Source organism: Archocentrus centrarchus, chromosome 4 (assembly GCF_007364275.1).
Source record: "Archocentrus centrarchus isolate MPI-CPG fArcCen1 chromosome 4, fArcCen1, whole genome shotgun sequence".
In the NCBI taxonomy this organism is placed as follows: domain Eukaryota; kingdom Metazoa; phylum Chordata; class Actinopteri; order Cichliformes; family Cichlidae; genus Archocentrus; species Archocentrus centrarchus.
The window spans coordinates 30,807,582-30,829,720 of record NC_044349.1 but is presented as its reverse complement, the minus strand read 5'-3'; the positions used below and the strand labels follow the sequence as shown (position 1 = coordinate 30,829,720).

At 53.0% G+C, this 22,139-nt stretch overlaps 1 protein-coding gene across 1 annotated transcript; it reads right to left on the bottom strand.

Annotated features, from left to right (window-relative positions):
* Positions 1–3,170: 3,170 nt before the first annotated feature.
* On the bottom strand, positions 3,171–21,316 carry LOC115778918 (mucin-5AC-like). Its single transcript, XM_030727294.1, has 5 exons — positions 20,963–21,316; positions 5,598–6,690; positions 5,386–5,540; positions 4,728–5,250; positions 3,171–3,190 (listed from the first exon to the last, which is right to left on the bottom strand). Exons 1-5 carry the CDS (start codon positions 21,314–21,316, stop codon positions 3,171–3,173), a joined length of 2,145 nt encoding a protein of 714 aa, XP_030583154.1.
* Positions 21,317–22,139: the final 823 nt, after the last annotated feature.

Here is a 22,139-nt window from a genome sequence, read left to right as displayed (position 1 = left end):
TTGTTGTTGGGACCTCTGTTGTTGTGGCTGGGACCTCTGTTGTTGTGGTTGGGACCTCTGTTGTCGTGGTTGTAGCGTCACTTGTTGACGTTGGGGCCTCTTTTGTTGTGGTTGTTGGGACTTCTGTTGTTGTGGCTGGGACCTCTGTTGTCGTGGCTGGGGCCTCACTAGTTGTTGTTGGGGTCTCATTTGTCGTCATTGTTGGGACCTCTGTTGTCGTGGCTGGGGCCTCAGTAGTTGTTGTTGGGGGCTCAGTTGTTGTCGTTGGGGCCACTGTGGTTGTTGTTGGGGCCTCAGTTGTTTTGGTTTGCGCCTCTGTTGTTGTGGTTGGGACCTCTGTTGTTGTGGTTGGGACCTCTGTTGTCGTGGCTGGGGTATCACTAGTTGTTGTTGGGGTCTCATTTGTCGTCATTGTTGGGACCTCTGTTGTCGTGGTTGTAGCCTCACTCGTTGTCGTTGGGGCCTCTGTTGTTGTTGTTGGGACCTCTGTTATTGTGGCTGGGACCTCTGTTGTCGTGGCTTGGGCCTCACTACTTGTCGTTGGGGCCACTGTGGTTGTTGTTAGGGCTTCAGTAGTTGTATTTGGGGTCTCAGTTGTTGTCGTTGGGGGCACTGTGGTTGTTGTTGGGGCCTCAGTTGATGTGGTTTGGTCCTCTGTTGTTGTGGTTGGGAACTCTGTTGTTGTGCTTGGGACCTCTGTTGTCGTGGTTGGGGCCTCACTAGTTTTTGTTGGGGTCTCATTTGTTGTCGTTGTAGGGACCTCTGTTGTCGTGGTTGTACCCTCACTTGTTGTCGTCGAGGCCTCTGTTGTCGTTGTTGGGACTTCTGTTGTTGTGGTAGGGACCTCTGTTGTCGTGGTTGTAGCGTCAATTGTTGACGTTGGGGCCTCTGTTGTTGTGGTTGTTGGGACTTCTGTTGTTGTGGCTGGGACCTCTGTTGTCATGGCTGGGGCCTCAGTAGTTGTTGTTGGGGTCTCAGTTGTTGTCGTTGGGGCCACTGTGGTTGTTGTTGGGGCCTCAGTTGTTTTGGTTTGGGCCACTGTTGTCGTGTTTGGGGCCTCACTAGTTGTTGTTGGGGTCTCATTTGTTGTCCTTGTTGGGACCTCTGTTGTCGTGGTTGTAGCCTCAGTTGTTGTTGTTGGGGCCTCTGTTGTCGTTGTTGGGACCTCTGTTGTTGTGGCTGGGACCTCTGTTGTCGTGGCTGGGGCCTCTGTTGTCGTGGCTGGGGCCTCATTACTTGTCGTTAGGGCCTTTGTGGGTGTTGTTGGGGCCACAGTTGTTGTCGTTGGGGCCACTGTGGTTGTTGTTGGGACCTCTGTTGTTGTGGCTGGGACGTCTGTTGTTGTGGTTGGGACCTCTGTTGTCGTGGTTGTAGCGTCACTTGTTGACGTTGGGGCCTCTGTTGTTGTGGTTGTTGAGACTTCTGTTGTTGTGGCTGGGACCTCTGTTGTCGTGGTTGGGGCCTCACTAGTTGTTGTTGGGGTCTCATTTGTCGTCATTGTTGGGACCTCTGTTGTCGTGGCTGGGGCCTCAGTAGTTGTTGTTGGGGTCTCAGTTGTTGTTGTTGGGGCCTCTGTTGTCGTTGTTGGGACCTCTGTTGTTGTACCTGCGACCTGTGTTGTCGTAACTGGGGCCTCTGTTGTCGTGGCTGGGGCCTCACTACTTGTCGTTAGGGCCTCTGTGGTTGTTGTTGGGGCCACAGTTGTTGTCGTTGGGGCCACTGTGGTTGTTGTTGGGGCCTCATTTGATGTGGTTTGGTCCTCTGTTGTTGTGGTTCGGATCTCTGTTGTTGTGCTTGGGACCTCTGTTGTCGTTGTTGGGACCTCTGTTGTCGTGGTTGTAGCCTCACTTGTTGTCGTCGAGGCCTCTGTTTTTGTTGTGGGGACTTCTGTTGTTGTGGTTGGGACCTCTGTTGTCGTGGCTGGGGCCTCAGTAGTTGTTGCTGGGGTGTCAGTTGTTGTCGTTGGGGCCACTGTAGTTGTTGTTGGGGCCTCAGTTGTTTTGGTTTGGGCCTCTGTTGTTGTGGTTGGGACCTCTGTTGTTGTGGTTGGGACCTCTGTTGTTGTGGTTGGGGCCTCACTAGTTGTTGTTGGGGTCTCATTTGTTGTCCTTGTTGGGACCTCTGTTGTCGTGGTTGTAGCCTCACTTGTTGTTGTTGGGGCCTCTGTTGTCGTTGTTGGGACCTCTGTTGTTGTGGCTGGGACCTCTGTTGTCGTTGGGGCCTCTGTTGTCGTTGTTGGGACCTCTGTTGTTGTGGCTGGGACCTCCGTTGTCGTGGCTGCGGCCTCACTACTTGTAGTTAGGGCCTCTGTCGGTGTTGTTGGGGCCACAGTTGTTGTCGTTGGGGCCACTGTGGTTGTTGTTGGGGCCTCAGTTTTTGTGGTTGGGGCCTCTGTTGTTGTGGTAGGGACTTCTGTTGTTGTGCTTGGGACCTCTGTTGTCGTGGTTGTGGCCTCAGTAGTTGTTGCTGGGGTCTCAGTTGTTGTTGTTGGGGCCACTGTGGTTGTTGTTGGGGTCTCAGTTGTTGTGGTTTGGGCCTCTGTTGTTGTGGTTGGGACCTCGGTTGTTGTGGTTGGGGCCTCACTAGTTGTTGTTGGGGTCTCATTTGTTGTCCTTGTTTGGACCTCTGTTGTCGTGGTTGTAGCCTCACTTGTTGTCGTTGGGGCCTCTGTTGTCGTTGTTGGGACCTCTGTTGTTGTGGCTGGGACGTCTGTTGTCGTGGCTGGGGCCTCTGTTGTTGTGGCTGGGGCCTCACTACTTGTCGTTAGGGCCTCTGTGGGTGTTGTTGGGGCCACAGTTGTTGTCGTTGGGGCCACTGTGGTTGTTGTTGGGGCCTCAGTTGTGATTAGGGCCTCTGTTGTTTTGGTTGGGACCTCTGTTGTCGTGGTTGGGGCCTCACTAGTTGTTGTTGGGGTCTCATTTGTCGTCATTGTTGGGACCTCTGTTGTCGTGGTTGTAGCCTCACTTGTTGTCGTTGGGGTCTCTGTTGTTGTTGTTGGGACCTTTGTTGTTGTGGCTGGGATCTCTGTTGTCGTGCCTGGGGCCTCACTACTTGTCGTTGGGGCCACTGTGGTTGTTGTTGGGGCTTCAGTTGTTGTGGTTGGGGCCTCAGCTGTTGTGGTTGGGCCCTCATTTGTCGTGGTTAGGGCTTCAGTAGTTATATTTGGGGTCTCAGTTGTTGTCGTTGGGGCCTCTGTGGGTGTAGTTGGGGCCTCAATTGATGTGAATTGGTCCTCTGTTGTTGTGGTTGGGAACTCTGTTGTTGTGCTTGGGACCTCTGTTGTCGTGGTTGGGGCCTCACTAGTTTTTGTTGGGGTCTCAGTTGTTGTCGTTGTTGGGACCTCTGTTGTCGTGGTTGTACCCTCACTTGTTGTCGTCGAGGCCTCTGTTGTTGTTGTTGGACTTCTGTTGTTGTGGTTGGGACCTCTGTTGTGGTGGTTGGGGCCTCACTAGTTGTTGTTGGGGTCTCATTTGTCTTCATTGTTGGGACCTCTGTTGTCGTGGTTGTAGCCTCAATTGTTGTCATTGGGGTCTCAGTTGTTGTCGTTGGGGCCACTGTGGTTGTTGTTGGGGCCTCAGTTGATGTGGTTTGGTCCTCTGTTGTTGTGGTTGGGAACTCTGTTTTTGTGGTTGGGACCTCTGTTGTTGTGGTTGGGACCTCTGTTGTCGTGGTTGGGGCCTCACTAGTTGTTGTTGGGGTCTCATTTGTTGTCCTTGTTGGGACCTCTGTTGTCGTGGTTGTAGCCTCACTTGTTGTTGTAGGGGCCTCTGTTGTCGTTGTTGGGACCTCTGTTGTTGTGGCTGGGACCTCCGTTGTCGTGGCTGCAGCCTCACTACTTGTAGTTAGGGCCTCTGTCGGTGTTGTTGGGGCCACAGTTGTTGTTGTTGGGGCCACTGTGGTTGTTGTTGGGGCCTCAGTTTTTGTGGTTGGGGCCTCTGTTGTTGTGGTTGGGACTTCTGTTGTTGTGGTTGGGACCTCTGTTGTCGTGGTTGGGGCCTCACTAGTTGTTGTCGGGGTCTCATTTGTCGTCATTGTTGGGACCTCTGTTGTCCTGGTTGTGGCCTCACTTGTTGTCGTTGGGGCCTCAGTTGTTGTGGTTTGGGCCTCAGCTGTTGTAATTGGGGCCTCTGTTGTCGTGGTTGTGGCCTCAGTAGTTGTTGTTGGGGTCTCAGTTGTTGTCGTTGGGGCCACTGTGGTTGTTGTTGGGGTCTCAGTTGTTGTGGTTTGGGCCTCTGTTGTTGTGGTTGGGACCTCGGTTGTTGTTGTTGGGGCCTCACTAGTTGTTGTTGGGGTCTCATTTGTTGTCCTTGTTTGGACCTCTGTTGTCGTGGTTGTAGCCTCACTTGTTGTCGTTGGGGCCTCTGTTGTCGTTGTTGGGACCTCTGTTGTTGTGGCTGGGACGTCTGTTGTAGTGGCTGGGGCCTCTGTTGTTGTGGCTGGGGCCTCACTACTTGTCGTTAGGGCCTCTGTGAGTGTTGTTGGGGCCACAGTTGTTGTCGTTGGGGCCACTGTGGTTGTTGTTGGGGCCTCAGTTGTTGTGATTTGGGCCTCTGTTGTTGTGGTTGGGGCCTCTGTTGTCGTGGTTGGGGCCTCACTAGTTGTTGTTGGGGTCTCATTTGTCGTCATTGTTGGGACCTCTGTTGTCGTGGTTATAGCCTCACTTGTTGTCGTTGGGGCCTCTGTTGTTGTGGCTGGGAGCTCTGTTGTCGTGGCTGGGGCCTCACTACTTGTCGTTGGGGCCACTGTGGTTGTTGTTGGGGCTTCAGTTGTTGTGGTTGGGGCCTCAGCTGTTGTGGTTGGGCCCTCATTTGTCGTGGTTAGGGCTTCAGTAGTTATATTTGGGGTCTCAGTTGTTGTCGTTGGGGCCTCTGTGGGTGTAGTTGGGGCCTCAGTTGATGTGGTTTGGTCCTCAGTTGTTGTGCTTGGGACCTCTGTTGTCGTGGTTGGGGCCTTACTAGTTTTTGTTGGGGTCTCAGTTGTTGTCGTTGTTGGGACCTCTGTTGTCGTGGTTGTACCCTCACTTGTTGTCGTCGAGGCCTCTGTTGTTGTTGTTGGGACTTCTGTTGTTGTGGTTGGGACCTCTGTTGTCGTGGTTGGGGCCTCACTAGTTGTTGTTGGGGTCTCATTTGTCGTCATTGTTGGGACCTCTGTTGTCGTGGTTGTAGCCTCAATTGTTGTCATTGGGGTCTCAGTTGTTGTCGTTGGGGCCACTGTGGTTGTTGTTGGGGCCTCAGTTGATGTGGTTTGGTCCTCTGTTGTTGTGGTTGGGAACTCTGTTGTTGTGCTTGGGACCTCTGTTGTCGTTGTTGGGACCTCTGTTGTCGTGGTTGTAGCCTCACTTGTTGTCGTCGAGGCCTCTGTTTTTGTTGTGGGGACTTCTGTTGTTGTGGTTGGGACCTCTGTTGTCGTGGTTGGGGCCTTACTAGTTGTTGTTGGGGTCTCATTTGTTGTCCTTGTTGGGACCTCTGTTGTCGTGGTTGTAGCCTCACTTGTTGTTGTTGGGGCCTCTGTTGTCGTTGTTGGGACCTCTGTTGTTGTGGCTGCGACCTCTGTTGTCGTAACTGGGGCCTCTGTTGTCGTGGCTGGGGCCTCACTACTTGTCGTTAGGGCCTCTGTGGTTGTTGTTGGGGCCACAGTTGTTGTCGTTGGGGCCACTGTGGTTGTTGTTGGGGCCTCAGTTGATGTGGTTTGGTCCTCTGTTGTCGTGGTTGGGAACTCTGTTGTTGTGCTTGGGACCTCTGTTGTCGTTGTTGGGACCTCTGTTGTCGTGGTTGTAGCCTCACTTGTTGTCGTCGAGGCCTCTGTTTTTGTTGTGGGGACTTCTGTTGTTGTGGTTGGGACCTCTGTTGTCGTGGCTGGGGCCTCAGTAGTTGTTGCTGGGGTCTCAGTTGTTGTCGTTGGGGCCACTGTGGTTGTTGTTGGGGCCTCAGTTGTTTTGGTTTGGGCCTCTGTTGTTGTGGTTGGGACCTCTGTTGTTGTGGTTGGGACCTCTGTTGTCGTGGTTGGGGCCTCACTAGTTGTTGTTGGGGTCTCATTTGTTGTCCTTGTTGGGACCTCTGTTGTCGTGGTTGTAGCCTCACTTGTTGTGGTTGGGACCTCTGTTGTCGTGGTTGGGGCCTCACTAGTTGTTGTTGGGGTCTCATTTGTTGTCCTTGTTGGGACCTGTGTTGTCGTGGTTGTAGCCTCACTTGTTGTTGTTGGGGCCTCTGTTGTCATTGTTGGGACCTCTGTTGTTGTGGCTGGGACCTCTGTTGTCGTGGCTGGGGCCTCTGTTGTCGTTGTTGGGACCTCTGTTGTTGTGGCTGGGACCTCCGTTGTCGTGGCTGCGGCCTCACTACTTGTAGTTAGGGCCTCTGTCGGTGTTGTTGGGGCCACAGTTGTTGTCGTTGGGGCCACTGTGGTTGTTGTTGGGGCCTCAGTTTTTGTGGTTGGGGCCTCTGTTGTTGTGGTTGGGACTTCTGTTGTTGTGGTTGGGACCTCTGTTGTCGTGGTTGGGGCCTCACTAGTTGTTGTCGGGGTCTCATTTGTCGTCATTGTTGGGACCTCTGTTGTCCTGGTTGTGGCCTCACTTGTTGTCGTATGGGCCTCAGTTGTCGTGGTTGTGGCCTCAGTAGTTGTTGTTGGGGTCTCAGTTGTTGTCGTTGAGGCCACTGTGGTTGTTGTTGGGGTCTCAGTTGTTGTGGTTTGGGCCTCTGTTGTTGTGGTTGGGACCTCGGTTGTTGTTGTTGGGGCCTCAGTAGTTGTTGTTGGGGTCTCATTTGTTGTCCTTGTTTGGACCTCTGTTGTAGTGGTTGTAGCCTCACTTGTTGTCGTTGGGGCCTCTGTTGTCGTTGTTGGGACCTCTGTTGTTGTTGCTGGGACGTCTGTTGTCGTGGCTGGGGCCTCTGTTGTTGTGGCTGGGGCCTCACTACTTGTCGTTAGGGCCTCTGTGGGTGTTGTTGGGGCCACAGTTGTCGTTGGGGCCACTGTGGTTGTTGTTGGGGCCTCAATTGTTGTGATTTGGGCCTCTGTTGTTGTGGTTGGGACCTCTGTTGTCGTGGTTGGGGCCTCACTAGTTGTTGTTGGGGTCTCATTTGTCGTCATTGTTGGGACCTCTGTTGTCGTGGTTGTAGCCTCACTTGTTGTCGTTGGGGCCTCTGTTGTTGTTGTTGGGACCTCTGTTGTTGTGGCTGGGATCTCTGTTGTCGTGGCTGGGGCCTCACTACTTGTCGTTGGGGCCACTGTGGTTGTTGTTGGGGCTTCAGTTGTTGTGGTTGGGGCCTCAGCTGTTGTGGTTGGGCCCTCAGTTGTTGTGGTTGGGAACTCTGTTGTTGTGCTTGGGACCTCTGTTGTCGTGGTTGGGGCCTCACTAGTTTTTGTTGGGGTCTCAGTTGTTGTCGTTGTTGGGACCTCTGTTGTCGTGGTTGTACCCTCACTTGTTGTCGTCGAGGCCTCTGTTGTTGTGGTTGGGACCTCTGTTGTCGTGGTTGGGGCCTCACTACTTGTTGTTGGGGTCTCATTTGTCGTCATTGTTGGGACCTCTGTTGTCGTGGTTGTAGCCTCAATTGTTGTCTTTGGGGTCTCAGTTGTTGTCGTTGGGGCCACTGTTGTTGTTGTTGGGGCCTCAGTTGATGTGGTTTGGTCCTCTGTTGTTGTGGTTGGGAACTCTGTTGTTGTGCTTGGGACCTCTGTTGTCGTTGTTGGGACCTCTGTTGTCGTGGTTGTAGCCTCACTTGTTGTCGTCGAGGCCTCTGTTTTTGTTGTGGGGACTTCTGTTGTTGTGGTTGGGACCTCTGTTGTCGTGGCTGGGGCCTCAGTAGTTGTTGCTAGGATCTCAGTTGTTGTCGTTGGGGCCACTGTGGTTGTTGTTGGGGCCTCAGTTGTTTTGGTTTGGGCCTCTGTTGTTGTGGTTGGGAACTCTGTTGTTTTGGTTGGGACCTCTGTTGTCGTGGTTGGGGCCTCACTAGTTGTTGTTGGGGTCTCATTTGTTGTCGTTGTTGGGACCTCTGTTGTCGTGGTTGTAGCCTCACTTGTTGTTGTTGGGGCCTCTGTTGTCGTTGTTGGGACCCTCTGTTGTTGTGGCTGCGACCTCTGTTGTCGTAACTGGGGCCTCTGTTGGTCGTGGCTGGGGCCTCACTACTTGTCGTTAGGGCCTCTGTGGTTGTTGTTGGGGCCTCAGTTGTTGTCGTTGGGGCCACTGTGGTTGTTGTTGGGGCCTCATTTGATGTGGTTTGGTCCTCTGTTGTTGTGGTTGGGAACTCTGTTGTTGTGGTTGGGACCTCTGTTGTCGTTGTTGGGACCTCTGTTGTCGTGGTTGTAGCCTCACTTGTTGTCGTCGAGGCCTCTGTTTTTGTTGTGGGGACTTCTGTTGTTGTGGTTGGGACCTCTGTTGTCGTGGCTGGGGCCTCAGTAGTTGTTGCTGGGGTCTCAGTTGTTGTCGTTGGGGCCACTGTGGTTGTTGTTGGGGCCTCAGTTGTTTTGGTTTGGGCCTCTGTTGTTGTGGTTGGGAACTCTGTTGTTGTGGTTGGGACTTCTGTTGTCGTGGTTGGGGCCTCACTAGTTGTTGTTGGGGTCTCATTTGTCGTCATTGTTGGGACCTCTGTTGTCGTGGTTGTAGCCTCACTCTTTGTTGTTGGGGCCTCTGTTGTCGTTGTTGGGACCTCTGTTGTTGTGGCTGGGACCTCTGTTGTCGTGGCTGGGGCCTCTGTTTTCGTTGTTGGGACCTCTGTTGTTGTGGCTGGGACGTCCGTTGTCGTGGCTGCGGCCTCACTACTTGTAGTTAGGGCCTCTGTCGGTGTTTGTTGGGGCCACAGTTGTTGTCGTTGGGGCCACTGTGGTTGTTGTTGGGGCCTCAGTTTTTGTGGTTGGGGCCTCTGTTGTTGTGGTTGGGACTTCTGTTGTTGTGGTTGGGACCTCTGTTGTCGTGGTTGGGGCCTCACTAGTTGTTGTCGGGGTCTCATTTGTCGTCTTTGTTGGGACCTCTGTTGTCCTGGTTGTGGCCTCACTTGTTGTCGTATGGGCCTCAGTTGTCGTGGTTGTGGCCTCAGTAGTTGTTGTGGGGTCTCAGTTGTTGTCGTTGAGGCCACTGTGGTTGTTGTTGGGGGTCTCAGTTGTTGTGGTTTGGGCCTCTGTTGTTGTGGTTGGGACCTCGGTTGTTGTTGTTGGGGCCTCACTAGTTGTTGTTGGGGTCTCATTTGTTGTCCTTGTTTGGACCTCTGTTGTCGTGGTTGTAGCCTCACTTGTTGTCGTTGGGGCCTCTGTTGTCGTTGTTGGGACCTCTGTTGTTGTGGCTGGGACGTCTGTTGTCGTGGCTGGGGCCTCTGTTGTTGTGGCTGGGGCCTCACTACTTGTCGTTAGGGCCTCTGTGGGTGTTGTTGGGGCCACAGTTGTCGTTGGGGCCACTGTGGTTGTTGTTGGGGCCTCAATTGTTGTGGTTTGGGCCTCTGTTGTTGTGGTTGGGACCTCTGTTGTCGTGGTTGGGGCCTCACTAGTTGTTGTTGGGGTCTCAGTTGTCGTCATGTTGGGACCTTGTTGTCGTGGTTGTAGCCTCACTTGTTGTCGTTGGGGCCTCTGTTGTTGTTGTTGGGACCTCTGTTGTTGTGGCTGGGATCTCTGTTGTCGTGGCTGGGGCCTCACTACTTGTCGTTGGGCCACTGTGGTTGTTGTTGGGGCTTCAGTTGTTGTGGTTTGGGGCCTCAGCTGTTGTGTTGGGCCCTCAGTTGTTGTGGTTGGGATCTCTGTTGTTGTGGTTGGGACCTCTGTTGTCGTGGTTGGGGCCTCACTAGTTTTTGTTGGGGTCTCAGTTGTTGTCGTTGTTGGGACCTCTGTTGTCGTGGTTGTACCCTCACTTGTTGTCGTCGAGGCCTCTGTTGTTGTTGTTGGGACTTCTGTTGTTGTGGTTGGGACCTCTGTTGTAGTGCTTGGGGCCTCACTAGTTGTTGTTGGGGTCCATTTGTCGTCATTGTTGGGACCTCTGTTGTCGTGGTTGTAGCCTCACTTGTTGTCATTGAGGTCTCAGTTGTTGTCGTTGGGGCCACTGTGGTTGTTGTTGGGGCCTCAGTTGATGTGGTTTGGTCCTCTGTTGTTGTGGTTGGGAACTCTGTTGTTGTGCTTGGGACCTCTGTTGTCGTTGTTGGGACCTCTGTTGTGGTGGTTGTAGCCTCACTTGTTGTCGTCGAGGCCTCTGTTTTTGTTGTGGGGACTTCTGTTGTGTGGTTGGGACCACTGTTGTCGTGGCTGGGCCTCAGTAGTTGTTTCGGGGTCTCAGTTGTTGTCGTTGGGGCCACTGTTGTTGTTGTTGGGGCCTCAGTTGTTTTGGTATGGGCCTCTGTTGTTGTGGTTGGGACCTCTGTTGTTGTGGTTGGGACCTCTGTTGTCGTGGTTGGGGCCTCACTAGTTGTTGTTGGGGTCTCATTTGTTGTCCTTGTTGGGACCTCTGTTGTCGTGGTTGTAGCCTCACTTGTTGTTGGGGCCTCTGTTGTCGTTGTTGGGACCTCTGTTGTTGTGACCTCTGTTGTTGTGGCTGGCTGGACCTCTGTTGTCGTGGCTGGGGCCTCTGTTGTCGTTGTTGGGACCTCTGTTGTTTGTGGCCGGGACCTCCGTTGTCGTGGCTGCGGCCTCTGTTGTTGTGGTTGGAACTTCTGTTGTTGTGGTTGGGACCTCTGTTGTCGTGGTTGGGGGCCTCACTAGTTGTTGTCGGAGTCTCATTGTCGTCATTGTTGGGACCTCTGTTGTCGTGGTTGTACCCTCACTTGTTGTCGTCGAGGCCTCTGTTGTTGTTGTTGGGACTTCTGTTGTTGTGGTTGAGACCTCTGTTGTCGTGGTTGGGGCCTCACTAGTTGTTGTTGGGGTCTCTTGTCGTCATGGTTGGGACCTCTGTTGTCGTGGTTGTAGCCTCACTTGTTGTCATTGAGGTCTCAGTTGTTGTCGTTGGGGCCACTGTGGGTTGTTGTTGGGGCCTCAGTTGATGTGGTTTGGTCCTCTGTTGTTGTGGTTGGGACCTCTGTTGTTGTGGCTGGGACCTCTGTTGTCGTTGTTGGGACCTCTGTTGTCGTGGTTGTAGCTCACTTGTTGTCGTCGAGGCCTCTGTTTTTTGTTGTGGGGACTTCTGTTGTTGTGGTTGGGACCACTGTTGTCGTGGCTGGGGCCTCAGTAGTTGTTGCTGGGGTCTCAGTTGTTGTCGTTGGGGCCACTGTGGTTGTTGTTGGGGCCTCAGTTGTGTTTTGGTATGGGCCTCTGTTGTTGTGGTTGGGACCTCTGTTGTCGTGGTTGGGTGGGGCCTCACTAGTTGTTGTTGGGGTCTCAGTTTTGTCCTTGTTGGGACCTCTGTTGTCGTGGTTGTAGCCTCACTTGTTGTTGTTGGGGCCTCTGTTGTCGTTGTTGGACTCTGTTGTTGTGGCTGGGACCTCCGTTGTCGTGGCTGCGGCCTCACTACTTGTAGTTAGGGCCTCTGTCGTGTTGTTGGGGCCACAGTTGTTGTCGTTGGGGCCACTGTGGTTGTTGTTGGGCCTCAGTTGTTGTGGTTGGGGCCTCTGTTGTTGTGGTTGGAACTTCTGTTGTTGTGGTTGGGACCTCTGTTGTCGTGGTTGGGGCCTCACTAGTTGTTGTCGGAGTCTCATTGTCGTCATGTTGGGACCTCTGTTGTCCGTGGTTGAGCGTCACTTGTTGTCGTTGGGGCCTCAGTTGTTGTGGTTTGGGCCTCAGCTGGTTGTAATTGGGGCCTCTGTTGTCGTGGTTGTGGCCTCAGTAGTTGTTGTTGGGGTCTCAGTTGTTTGTCGTTGGGGCCACTGTGGTTGTTGTTGGGGTCTCAGTTGTTATGGTTTGGGCCTCTGTTGTTGTTGGTTGGGACCTCGGTTGTTGTTGTTGGGGCCTCACTAGTTGTTGTTGGGTCTCATTTGTTGTCCTTGTTTGGACCTCGTTGTCGTGGTTGTAGCCTCACTTGTTGTCGTTGGGGCCTCTGTTGTCGTTGTTGGGACCTCTGTTGTTGTGGCTGGGACCTCTGTTTCCGTGGCTGGGGCCTCTGTTGTTGTGGCTGGGGCATCACGACTTGTCGTTAGGGCCACTGTGGTTGTGTTAGGGCCACAGTTGTTGTCGTTGGGGCCACTGTGGTTGTTGGTTGGGCCTCATTGTGTGGTTTGGGCCTCTGTTGTTGTGGTTGGGACCTCTGTTGTTGTGGTTGGGACGTCTGTTTTCATGTTGGGGCCTCACTAGTTGTTGTTGGGGTCTCATTTGTCGTCATTGTTGGGACCTCTGTTGTCGTGGTTGTAGCCTCCTTGTTTCGTTGGGGCCTCTTGTTGTTGTTGTTGGGACCTCTGTTGTTGTGGCTGGGATCTCTGTTGTCGTGGCTGGGGCCTCTACTTGTCGTTGGGGCCACTGTGGTTTGTTGTTGGGGCTTCAGTTGTTGTGGTTGGGGCCTCAGCTGTTGTGGTTGGGGCCTCAGTTGTGTGGTTAGGGCTTCAGTAGTTATATTGGGGTCTCAGTTGTTGTCGTTGGGGCCACTGTGGTTGTTGTTGGGGCCTCAGTTGATGTGGTTTGGTCCTCTGTTGTTGTGGTTGGGAACTCTGTTGTTGGCTTGGGACCCTCTGTTGTCGTGGTTGGGGCCCACTAGTTTTTGTGGGGTCTCAGTTGTTGTCGTTGTTGGGACCCTCTGTTGTCGTGGTTGTACCCTCACTTGTTGTCGTCGAGACCCTGTTGTTGTGTTGTTGGGACTTCTGTTGTTGTGGTTGGGACCTCTGTTGTCGTGGTTGGGGCCTCACTAGTTGTTGGGGTCTCATTGTCGTCATTGTTGGACCTCTGTTGTCGTGGTTGTAGGTAGCTCACTTGTTGTCATGAGTCTCAGTTGTTGTCGTTGGGCACTGTGGTTGTGTTGGGGCCTCAGTTGATGTGGTTTGGTCCTCTGTTGTTGTGGTTGGGAACCTGTTGTTGTGCTTGGGACCTCTGTTTCGTGGTTGGGGCCTCACTAGTTTTTTGTTGGGTCTCAGTTGTTGTCGTTGTTGGGACCTCTGTTGTCGTGGTTGTACCCTCACTTGTTGTCGTCGAGGCCTCTGTTGTTTGTTGTTGGGACTTCTGTTGTTGTGGTTAGACCTCGTGTTGTCGTGTTGGGGCCTCACTAGTTGTTGTTGGGGTCTCATTTGTCGTCATTGTTGGGACCTCTGTTGTCGTGGTTGTGCCTCACTTGTTGTCATTGGGTCTCAGTTGTTGTCGTTGGGGCCACTGTGGTTGTTGTTGGGCCTCAGTTGATGTGGTTTGGTCCTCTGTTGTTGTGGTTTGGGAACTCTGTTGTTGTGCTTGGGACCTCTGTTGTCGTTGTTGGGACCTCTGTTGTCGTGGTTGTAGCCTCACTTGTTGTCGTCGAGGCCTCTGTTTTTGTTGTGGGGACTTCTGTTTGTTTGTGGTTGGGACCACTGTTGTCGTGGCTGGGGCATCAGTAGTTGTTGCTGGGGTCTCAGTTGTTGTCATTGGGGCCACTGTGGTTGTTGTTGGGGCCTCAGTTTGTTTTGGTATGGGCGCTCTGTTGTTGTGGTTGGGACCTCTGTTGTTGTGGGGGACCTCTGGTGTCGTGGTTGGTGCCTCACTAGTTGGTTGTTGGGGTCTCATTTGTTGTCCTTGTTTAGGACCTCTGTTGTCGTGGTTGTAGCCTCCTTGTTGTTGTTGGGGCCTCTGTTGTCGTTGTTGGGACCTCTGTTGTTGTGACCTCTGTTGTTGTGGCTGGGACCTCTGTTGTAGTGGGTGGGGCCTCTGTTGTCGTTGTTGGGACCTCTGTTGTTGTGGCTGGGACCCCTCCGTTGTCGTGGCTGCGGCCTCACTACTTGTAGTTAGGGCCTCTGTCGGTGTTGTTGGGGCCACAGTTGTTGTCGTTGGGGCCACTGTGGTTTTGTTGGGGCCTCAGTTTTGTGGTTGGGGCCTCTGTTGTTGTGGTTGGAACTTCTGTTGTTGTGGTTGGGACCTCTGTTGTCGTGGTTGGGGCCTCACTAGTTTTTGTTGTCGGAGTCTCATTTGTCGTCATTGTTGGGACCTCTGTTGTCGTGGTTGTAGCGTCACTTGTTGTCGTTGGGGCCTCAGTTGTTGTGGTTTGGGCCTCAGCTGTTGTAATTGGGGCCTCTGTTGTCGTGGTTGTGGCCTCAGTAGTTGTTGTTGGGGTCTCATTTGTTGTCGTTGGGCCACTGTGGGTTGTTGTTGGGTCTCAGTTGTGTGGTTTGGGCCTCTGTTGTTGTGGTTGGGACCTCGGTTGTTGTTGTTTGGGGCCTCACTAGTTGTGTTTGGGGTCTCATTTGTTGTCCTTGTTTGGACCTCTGTTGTCGTGTTGTAGCCTCACTTGTTGTCGTTGGGGCCTCTGTTGTCCGTTGTTGGACCTCTTGTTGTTGTGGCTGGGACCACTGTTGTCGTGGCTGGGCCTCTGTTGTTGTGGCTGGGGCCTCACGACTTGTCGTTAGGGCCACTGTGGGTGTTGTTAGGGCCACAGTTGTTGTCGTTGGGGCCACTGTGGTTGTTGTTGGGCCTCAGTTGTTGTGGTTTGGGCCTCTGTTGTTTGTGGTTGGGACCTCTGTTGTTGTGGTTGGGACGTCTGTTGTCATGGTTGGGGCCTCACTAGTTGTTGTTGGGGTCTCATTTGTCGTCATTGTTGGGACCTCTGTTGTCGTGGTTGTAGCCTCACTTGTTGTCGTTGGGCCTCTGTTGTTGTTGTTGGGACCTCTGTTGTTGTGGCTGGGATCTCTGTTGTCGTGGCTGGGGCTCACACTGTCGTTGGGGCCACTGTGGTTGTTGTTGGGGCTTCAGTTGTTGTGGTTGGGCCTCAGATGTGTGGTTGGGCCCTAATTTGTCGTGGTTAGGGCTTCAGTAGTTATATTTGGGTCTCAGTGTTTGTCGTTGGGGCCACTGTGGTTGTTGTTGGGGCCTCAGTTGATGTGGTTTGGTCCTCTGTTGTTGTGGTTGGGAACTCTGTTGTTGTGGTTGGGACCTCTGTTGTCGTGGTTGGGGCCTCACTAGTTTTTGTTGGGGTCTCAGTTGTTGTCGTTGTTGGGGACCTCTGTTGTCGTGGTTGTACCCTCACTTGTTGTCGTCGAGACCTCTGTTGTTGTTGTTGGGACTTCTGTTGTTGTGGTTGGGACCTCTGTTGTCGTGGTTGGGGCCTCACTAGTTGTTGGGGTCTCATTTGTCGTCATTGTTGGGACCTCTGTTGTCGTGGTTGTAGCCTCACTTGTTGTCATTGAGGTCTCAGTTGTGTCGTTGGGGCCACTGTGGTTGTTGTTGGGGCCTCAGTTGATGTGGTTTGGTCTCTGTTGTTGTGGTTGGGAACTCTGTTGTTGTGCTTGGGACCTCTGTTGTCGTGGTTGGGGCCTCACTAGTTTTTGTTGGGGTCTCAGTTGTTGTCGTTGTTGGGACATCTGTTGTCGTGGTTGTACCCTCACTTGTTGTCGTCGAGGCCTCTGTTGTTGTTGTTGGGACTTCTGTTGTTGTGGTTGGGACCTCTGTTGTCGTGGTTGGGGCCTCACTAGTTGTTGTTGGGGTCTCATTTGTCGTCCTTGTTGGGACCTCTGTTGTCGTGGTTGTAGCCTCACTTGTTGTCATTGAGGTCTCAGTTGTTGTCGTTGGGGCCACTGTGGTTGTTGTTGGGGCTCAGTTGATGTGGTTTGGTCCTCTGTTGTTGTGGTTGGGAACTCTGTTGTTGTGCTTGGGACCTCTGTTGTCGTTGTTGGGACCTCTGTTGTCGTGGTTGTAGCCTCACTTGTTGTCGTCGTGGCCTCTGTTTTTGTTGTGGGGACTTCTGTTGTTGTGGTTGGGACCACTGTTGTCGTGGCTGGGGCCTCAGTAGTTGTTGGTGGGGTCTCAGTTGTTGTCGTTGGGGCACTGTGGTTGTTGTTGGGGCCTCAGTTGTTTTGGTATGGGCCTCTGTTGTTGTGGTTGGGACCTCTGTTGTTGTGGTTGGGACCTCTGTTGTCGTGGTTGGGGCCTCACTAGTTGTTGTTGGGGTCTCATTTGTTGTCCTTGTTGGGACCTCTGTTGTCGTGGTTGTAGCCTCATTGTTGTTGTTGGGGCCTCATTTGTCGTTGTTGGACCTCTGTTGTTGTGACCTCTGTTGTTGTGGCTGGGACCTCTGTTGTCGTGGCTGGGGGGCCTCTGTTGTCGTTGTTGGGACCTCTGTTGTTGTGGCTGGGACCTCCGTTGTCGTGGGTGCGGCCTCACTACTTGTAGTAAGGGCCTCTGTCGGTGTTGTTGGGGCCACAGTTTTGTCGTTGGGGCCACTGTGGTTGTTGTTGGGGCCTCAGTGTTGTGGTTGGGGCCTCTGGTTGTTGTGGTTGGAACTTCTGTTGTTGTGGTTGGGGACCTCTGTTGTCGTGGTTGGGGCCTCACTAGTTGTTGTCGGAGTCTCATTTGTCGTCATTGTTGGGACCTCTGTTGTCGTGGTTGTAGCGTCACTTGTTGTCGTTGGGGCCTCAGTTGTTGTGGTTTGGGCCTCAGCTGTTGTAATTGGGGCCTCTGTTGTCGTGGTTGTGGCCTCAGTAGTTGTTGTTGTGGTCTCAGTTGTTGTCGTTGGGGCCACTGTGGTTGTTGTTGGGGTCTCAGTTGTTGTGGTTTGGGCCTCTGTTGTTGTGGTTGGGACCTCGGTTGTTGTTGTTGGGGCCTCACTTGTTGTTGTTGGGGTCTCATTTGTTGTCCTTGTTTGGACCTCTGTTGTCGTGGTTGTAGCCTCACTTGTTGTCGTTGGGGCCTCTGTTGTCGTTGTTGGGACCTCTGTTGTTGTGGCTGGGACCTCTGTTGTCGTGGCTGGGGCCTCTGTTGTTGTGGCTGGGGCCTCACGACTTGTCGTTAGGGCCACTGTGGGTGTTGTTAGGGCCACAGTTGTTGTCGTTGGGGCCACTGTGGTTGTTGTTGGGGCCTCAGTTGTTGTGGTTTGGGCCTCTGTTGTTGTGGTTGGGACCTCTGTTGTTGTGGTTGGGATGTCTGTTGTCATGGTTGGGGCCTCACTAGTTGTTGTTGGGGTCTCATTTGTCGTCATTGTTGGGACCTCTGTTGTCGTGGTTGTAGGCCTCACCTTGTGGTCGTTGGGGCCTCTGTGTTGTTGTTGGGACCTCTGTTGTTGTGGCTGGGATCTCTGTTGTCGTGGCTGGGGCCTCACTACTTGTCGTTGGGGCCATGTGGTTGTTGTTGGGGCTTCAGGTTGTTGGGTTGGGGCCTCAGCTGTTGTGGTTGGGGCCTCATTTGTCGTGGTTAGGGCTTCAGTAGTTATATTTGGGGTCTCAGTTGTTGTCGTTGGGGCCACTGTGGTTGTTGTTGGGGCCTCAGTGATGTGGTTGGTCCTCTGTTGTTGTGGTTGGGAACTCTGTTGTTGTGCTTGGACCTCTGTTGTCGTGGTTGGGGCCTCACTAGTTTTTGTTGGGGTCTCAGTTGTTGTCGTTGTTGGGACCTCTGTGTCTTGGTTTGTACCCTCACTTGTTGTCGTCGAGACCTCTGTTGTTGTTGTTGGGACTTTCTGTTGTTGTGGTTGGGACCTCTGTTGTCGTGGTTGGGGCCTCACTAGTTGTTGGGGTCTCATTTGTCGTCATTGTTGGGCCCTCTGTTGTCGTGGTTGTAGCCTCACTTGTTGTCATTGAGGTCTCAGTTGTTGTCGTTGGGGCCACTGTGGTTGTTGTTGGGGCCTCAGTTGATGTGGTTTGGTCCTCTGTTGTTGTGGTGGGAACTCTGTTGTTGTGCTTGGGACCTCTGTTGTCGTTGTTGGGACCTGTGTTGTCGTGGTTGTAGCCTCACTTGTTGTCGTCGAGGCCTCTGTTTTTGTTGTGGGGACTTCTGTTGTTGTGGTTGGGACCACTGTTGTCGTGGCTGGGGCCTCAGTAGTTGTTGTTGGGGTCTCAGTTGTTGTCGTTGGGGCCACTTGGGTTGTTGTTGGGGCTCAGTTGTTTTGGTATGGGCCTCTGTTGTTGTGGTTGGGACCTCTGTTGTGTGGTTGGGACCTCTGTTGTCGTGGTTGGGGCCTCACTAGTTATTGTTGGGGTCTCATTTGTTGTCCTTGTTGGGACCTCTGTTGTCGTGGTTGTAGCCTCACTGTGTTGTTGTGGGCCTCTGTTGTCGTTGTTGGGACCTCTGTTGTTGTGACCTCTGTGTTGTGGCTGGTACCTCTGTTGTCGTGGCTGGGGCCTCTGTTGTCGTTGTTGGGACCTCTGTTGTTGTGGCTGGGACCTCCGTTGTCGTGGCTGCGGCCTCACTACTTGTAGTTAGGGCCTCTGTGGGTGTTGTTGGGGCCACAGTGTGTCGTTGGGGCCACTGTGGTTGTTGTTGGGGCCTCAGTTGTTGTGGTTGGGGCCTCTGTTGTTGTGGTTGGAACTTCTGTTGTTGTGGTTGGGACCTCTGTTGTCGTGGTTGGGGCCTCACTAGTTGTTGTCGGAGTCTCATTTGTCGTCATTGTTGGGACCTCTGTTGTCGTGGTTGTAGCGTCACTTGTTGTCGTTGGGGCCTCAGTTGTTGTGGTTTGGGCCTCAGCTGTTGTAATTGGGGCCTCTGTTGTAGTGGTTGTGGCCTCAGTAGTTGTTTGTTGGGGTCTCAGTTGTTGTCGTTGGGGCCACTGTGGTTGTTGTTGGGGTCTCAGTTGTTGTGGTTTGGGCCTCTGTTGTTGTGGTTGGGACCTCGGTTGTTGTTGTTGGGGCCTCACTAGTTGTTGTTGCGGTCTCATTTGTTGTCCTTGTTTGGACCTCTGTTGTCGTGGTTGTAGCCTCACTTGTTGTCGTTGGGGCCTCTGTTTCGTTGTTGGGACCTCTGTTGTTGTGGCTGGGACCTCTGTTGTCGTGGCTGGGGCCTCTGTTGTTGTGGCTGGGGCCTCACTACTTGTCGTTAGGGCCACTGTGGGTGTTGTTAGGGCCACAGATGTTGTCGTTGGGGCCACTGTGGTTGTTGTTGGGGCCTCAGTTGTTGTGGTTTGGGCCTCAGTGTTGTGGTTGGGACCTCTGTTGTTGTGGTTGGGACGTCTGTTGTCATGGTTGGGGCCTCACTAGTTGTGGTTGGGGACTCATTTGTCGTCATTGTTGGGACTCTGTTGTCGTGGTTGTAGCCTCACTTGTTGTCGTTGGGCCTCTGTTTTGTTGTTGGGACCTCTGTTGTTGTGGATGGGATCTCTGTTGTCGTGGCTGGGGCCTCACTACTTGTCGTTGGGGCCACTGTGGTTGTTGTGGGGCTTCAGTTGTTGTGGTTGGGGCCTCAGCTGTTGTGGTTGGGGCCTCATTTGTCGTGGTTAGGGCTTCAGTAGTTATATTTGGGGTCTCAGTTGTTGTCGCTGGGGCCACAGTGGTTGTTGTTGGGGCCTCAGTTGGTGTGGTTTGGTCCTCTGTTGTTGTGGTTTGGACCTCTATTGTTGTGGTTGGGACCTCTGTTGTCGTGGTTGGTTGGGCCTCACTAGTTGTCGTTGGGGTCTCATTTGTTGTTGTTGTTGGGACCTCTGTTGACGTGGTTGTAGCCTCACTTGTTGTCATCGAGGCCTCTGTTGTTGTTGTTGGGAATTCTGTTGTTGGGTTGGGACCTCTGTTGTCGTGGTTAGCGTCACTTGTTGACGTTGGGGCCTCTGTTGTTGTGGTTGTTGGGACTCTTTGTGTTGTGGCTGGGACCTCTGTTGTCGTGGCTGGGGCCTCAGTAGTTGTTTTGGGGTCTCAGTTGTTGTCGTTGGGGCCACTGTGGTTGTGTTGGGGCCTCAGTTGTTTTGGTTTGGGCCTCTGTTGTTGTGGTTGGGACCTCTGTTTGTTGTGGTTGGGACCTGTGTTGTGGTGGTTGGGGCCTCACTAGTTGTTGTTGGGGTCTCATTTGTTGTCCTTGTTGGGACCTCTGTTGTCGTGGTTGTAGCCTCACTTGTTGTTGATGTTGTTGGGGCCTCTGTTGTCGTGGTTGGGACCTCTGTTGTTGTGGCTGGGGACCTCTGTTGTCGTGGCTGGGGGCTCACTAGTTGTCGTTGTTGGGACCTCTGTTGTTGTGGCTGGGACCTCCGTTGTCGTGACTGGGCCGTCACTACTTGTAGTTTGGGCCTCATTGGGTGTTGTTGGGGCTTCAGTTGTTGTGGTTGGGGCCTCAGCTGTTGTGGTTGGGGCCTCATTTGTCGTGGTTAGGGCTTCAGTAGTTGTATTTGGGGTCTCAGTTGTTGTCGTTGGGGCCACTGTGGTTGTTGTTGGGGCCTCAGTTGATGTGGTTTGGTCCTCTGTTGTTGTGGTTGGGAACTCTGTTGTTGCTTGGGACCTCTGTTGTCGTGGTTGGGGCCTCACAGTTGTCGTTGGGGTCTCATTGTTGTCGGTTGTTGGGACCTCTGTGTCGTGGTTTGTAGCCTCACTTGTTGTCGCCGAGGCCCTCTGTTGTTGTTGTTGGGACTTCTGTTGTTTGTGGTTGGGACCTCTGTTGTAATGGTTGTAGCCTCACTTGTTGTCCCATGGGGCCTCTGTTGATTGTGGTTGGGGCCTCACTAGTTGTTGTCTGGGGTGTTCATTTGTTGTAGTTGTGGGGCCTCTGTTGTCGTGGTGGGGCCTCACTAGTTGTCGTTGGGGTCTCCAGTTGTTGTAAATGGCGCCTCTGTGGGTGCTGTTTTGAGGCCTCAGCTGTTGTGGTTTTGGCCTCTGTTTGCGTGGTTGGGGCCTCACTAGTTGTTGTTGGGGTCTCAGTTGTTGTCATTGGCGCCTCTGTGGGTGTTGTTGAGGCCTTCAGCTGTTGTGGTTGGGGCCTTCTGATGTCGTGGTTGGGGCCTCACTAGTTGTTGTTGGGGTCTCAGTGGTTGTCGTTGGGGCCACTGTGGTTGTTGTTGGGGGCCTCAGTTTGTTGTGGTTTGGGCCTCTGTTGTTGTGGTTGGGACCTCTGTTTGCGTGGTTGGGGCCTCACTAGGTGTCGTTGGGGTCTCATTTGTTGTCGTTAGGGCCGTTGTTTTGTCGTTGTTGGGACCCTCTGTTGTTGTGGTTGTAGCCTCACTTGTTGTCGTTGGGGCCCTCTGTTGTTGTGTTGGGACTTCTGTTGTTGTGGCTGGGACCTCTGTTGTCGTGGCTGGGGCCTCGCTACTTGTCATTGGGGCCTCTGTGGGTGTTGTTGGGGCCTCAGCTGTTGTCGTTGGGGCCTCTGTTGTCGTGGTTGGGGCCTCACTAGTTGGTTGTGGGGTCTCAGTGTTGTCGTTGTTGGGGCCTCTGTTGTCGTCGTTGGGGGCCACTGTGGTTGTTGTTGGGGTCTCAGTTGTTGTCATTGGCGCCTCTGTGGGTGTTGTTGAGGCCTCAGCTGTTGTGGTTGGGGCCTCTGATGTAGTGGTTGGGGCCCTCACTAGTTGTTGTGGGGTCTCAGTTGTTGTCGTTGGGGCCACTGTGGTTGTTGTTGGGGTCTCAGTTGTTGTCATTGGCGCCTCTGTGGCTGTTGTTGAGGCCTCAGCTGTCGTGGTTGGGGCCTCACTAGTTGTCGTGGGGTCTCATTTGTTGTCGTTGTTGGGACCTCTGTTGTCGTGGTTGTAGCCTCACTTGTCGTTGCGGCCTCTGTTGTTGTTGTTGGGACTTCTGTTGTTGTGGTTGGGACGTCTGTTGTCGTGGTTGTAGCCTCACTTGTCGTTGCGGCCACTGTGGTTGTGTCGGGGCCTCAGTTGTTTGTGGTTGGGGCCTCACTAGTTGTCGTTGGGGTGTCAGTTGTTGTCGTTGGGGCCTTTGTTGTCGTTGTTGGGGCCTCGGTTGTTCTGGTAAAGGCATTGTTGTTGTCTCAGTTGTAGTTATTGCGACCTCCGTTGTAGTGGTTAAAGTCTCTGTTGTCGTAGTTTTGGCCTCAGTTGTTGTGGTTGGGTCCTCTGTTGCTGTTGTTGTGGCCTCTGTTTTTGTGGTTGGGGTAGTTGTTGTAGTGGTAAGGGACTCAGTTGTAGTTGTTGTGCCCTCTGTTGTATTTGTTAAGGACTCTGTTGTTGTGTTTAGGTCCTCAGTTACTGTGGTTGGGGTCTCTGTTGTTGTGGTTGGGGTAGCTGTTGTAGTTGTTGTTGGTAGAACACAGCTTGGTCCAGTCGTTATGGTACCAACGTGTTGCAGAAAAGGTAAAGAAGTCACGGCCGAAGCACTTGCACACAGATTGTCAGATGCACAGCCGAAAGCTGGGATATTTGGGTACCATTGGTTACTGCAAATGAAAAGCAAATTATATATATATATATATATATATATATATATATATATATATATATATAT

Coding starts and splice junctions, on each gene's coding strand:
- LOC115778918 (XM_030727294.1), bottom strand. CDS start 21,316: ATGACAACAACTGAGACCCCAACAACAACCACAGTGGCCCCAACGACA. Junction 5,541..5,597: donor CACAGAGGCCCTAACGACAA/GTAGTGAGGCCC, acceptor CAGAGGTCGCAG/CCACAACAACAGAGGTCCCA. Junction 3,191..4,727: donor CACAGTGGCCCCAACGACAA/GTAGTGAGGCCC, acceptor ACACCCACAGAG/GCCCCAACGACAACAACTGA.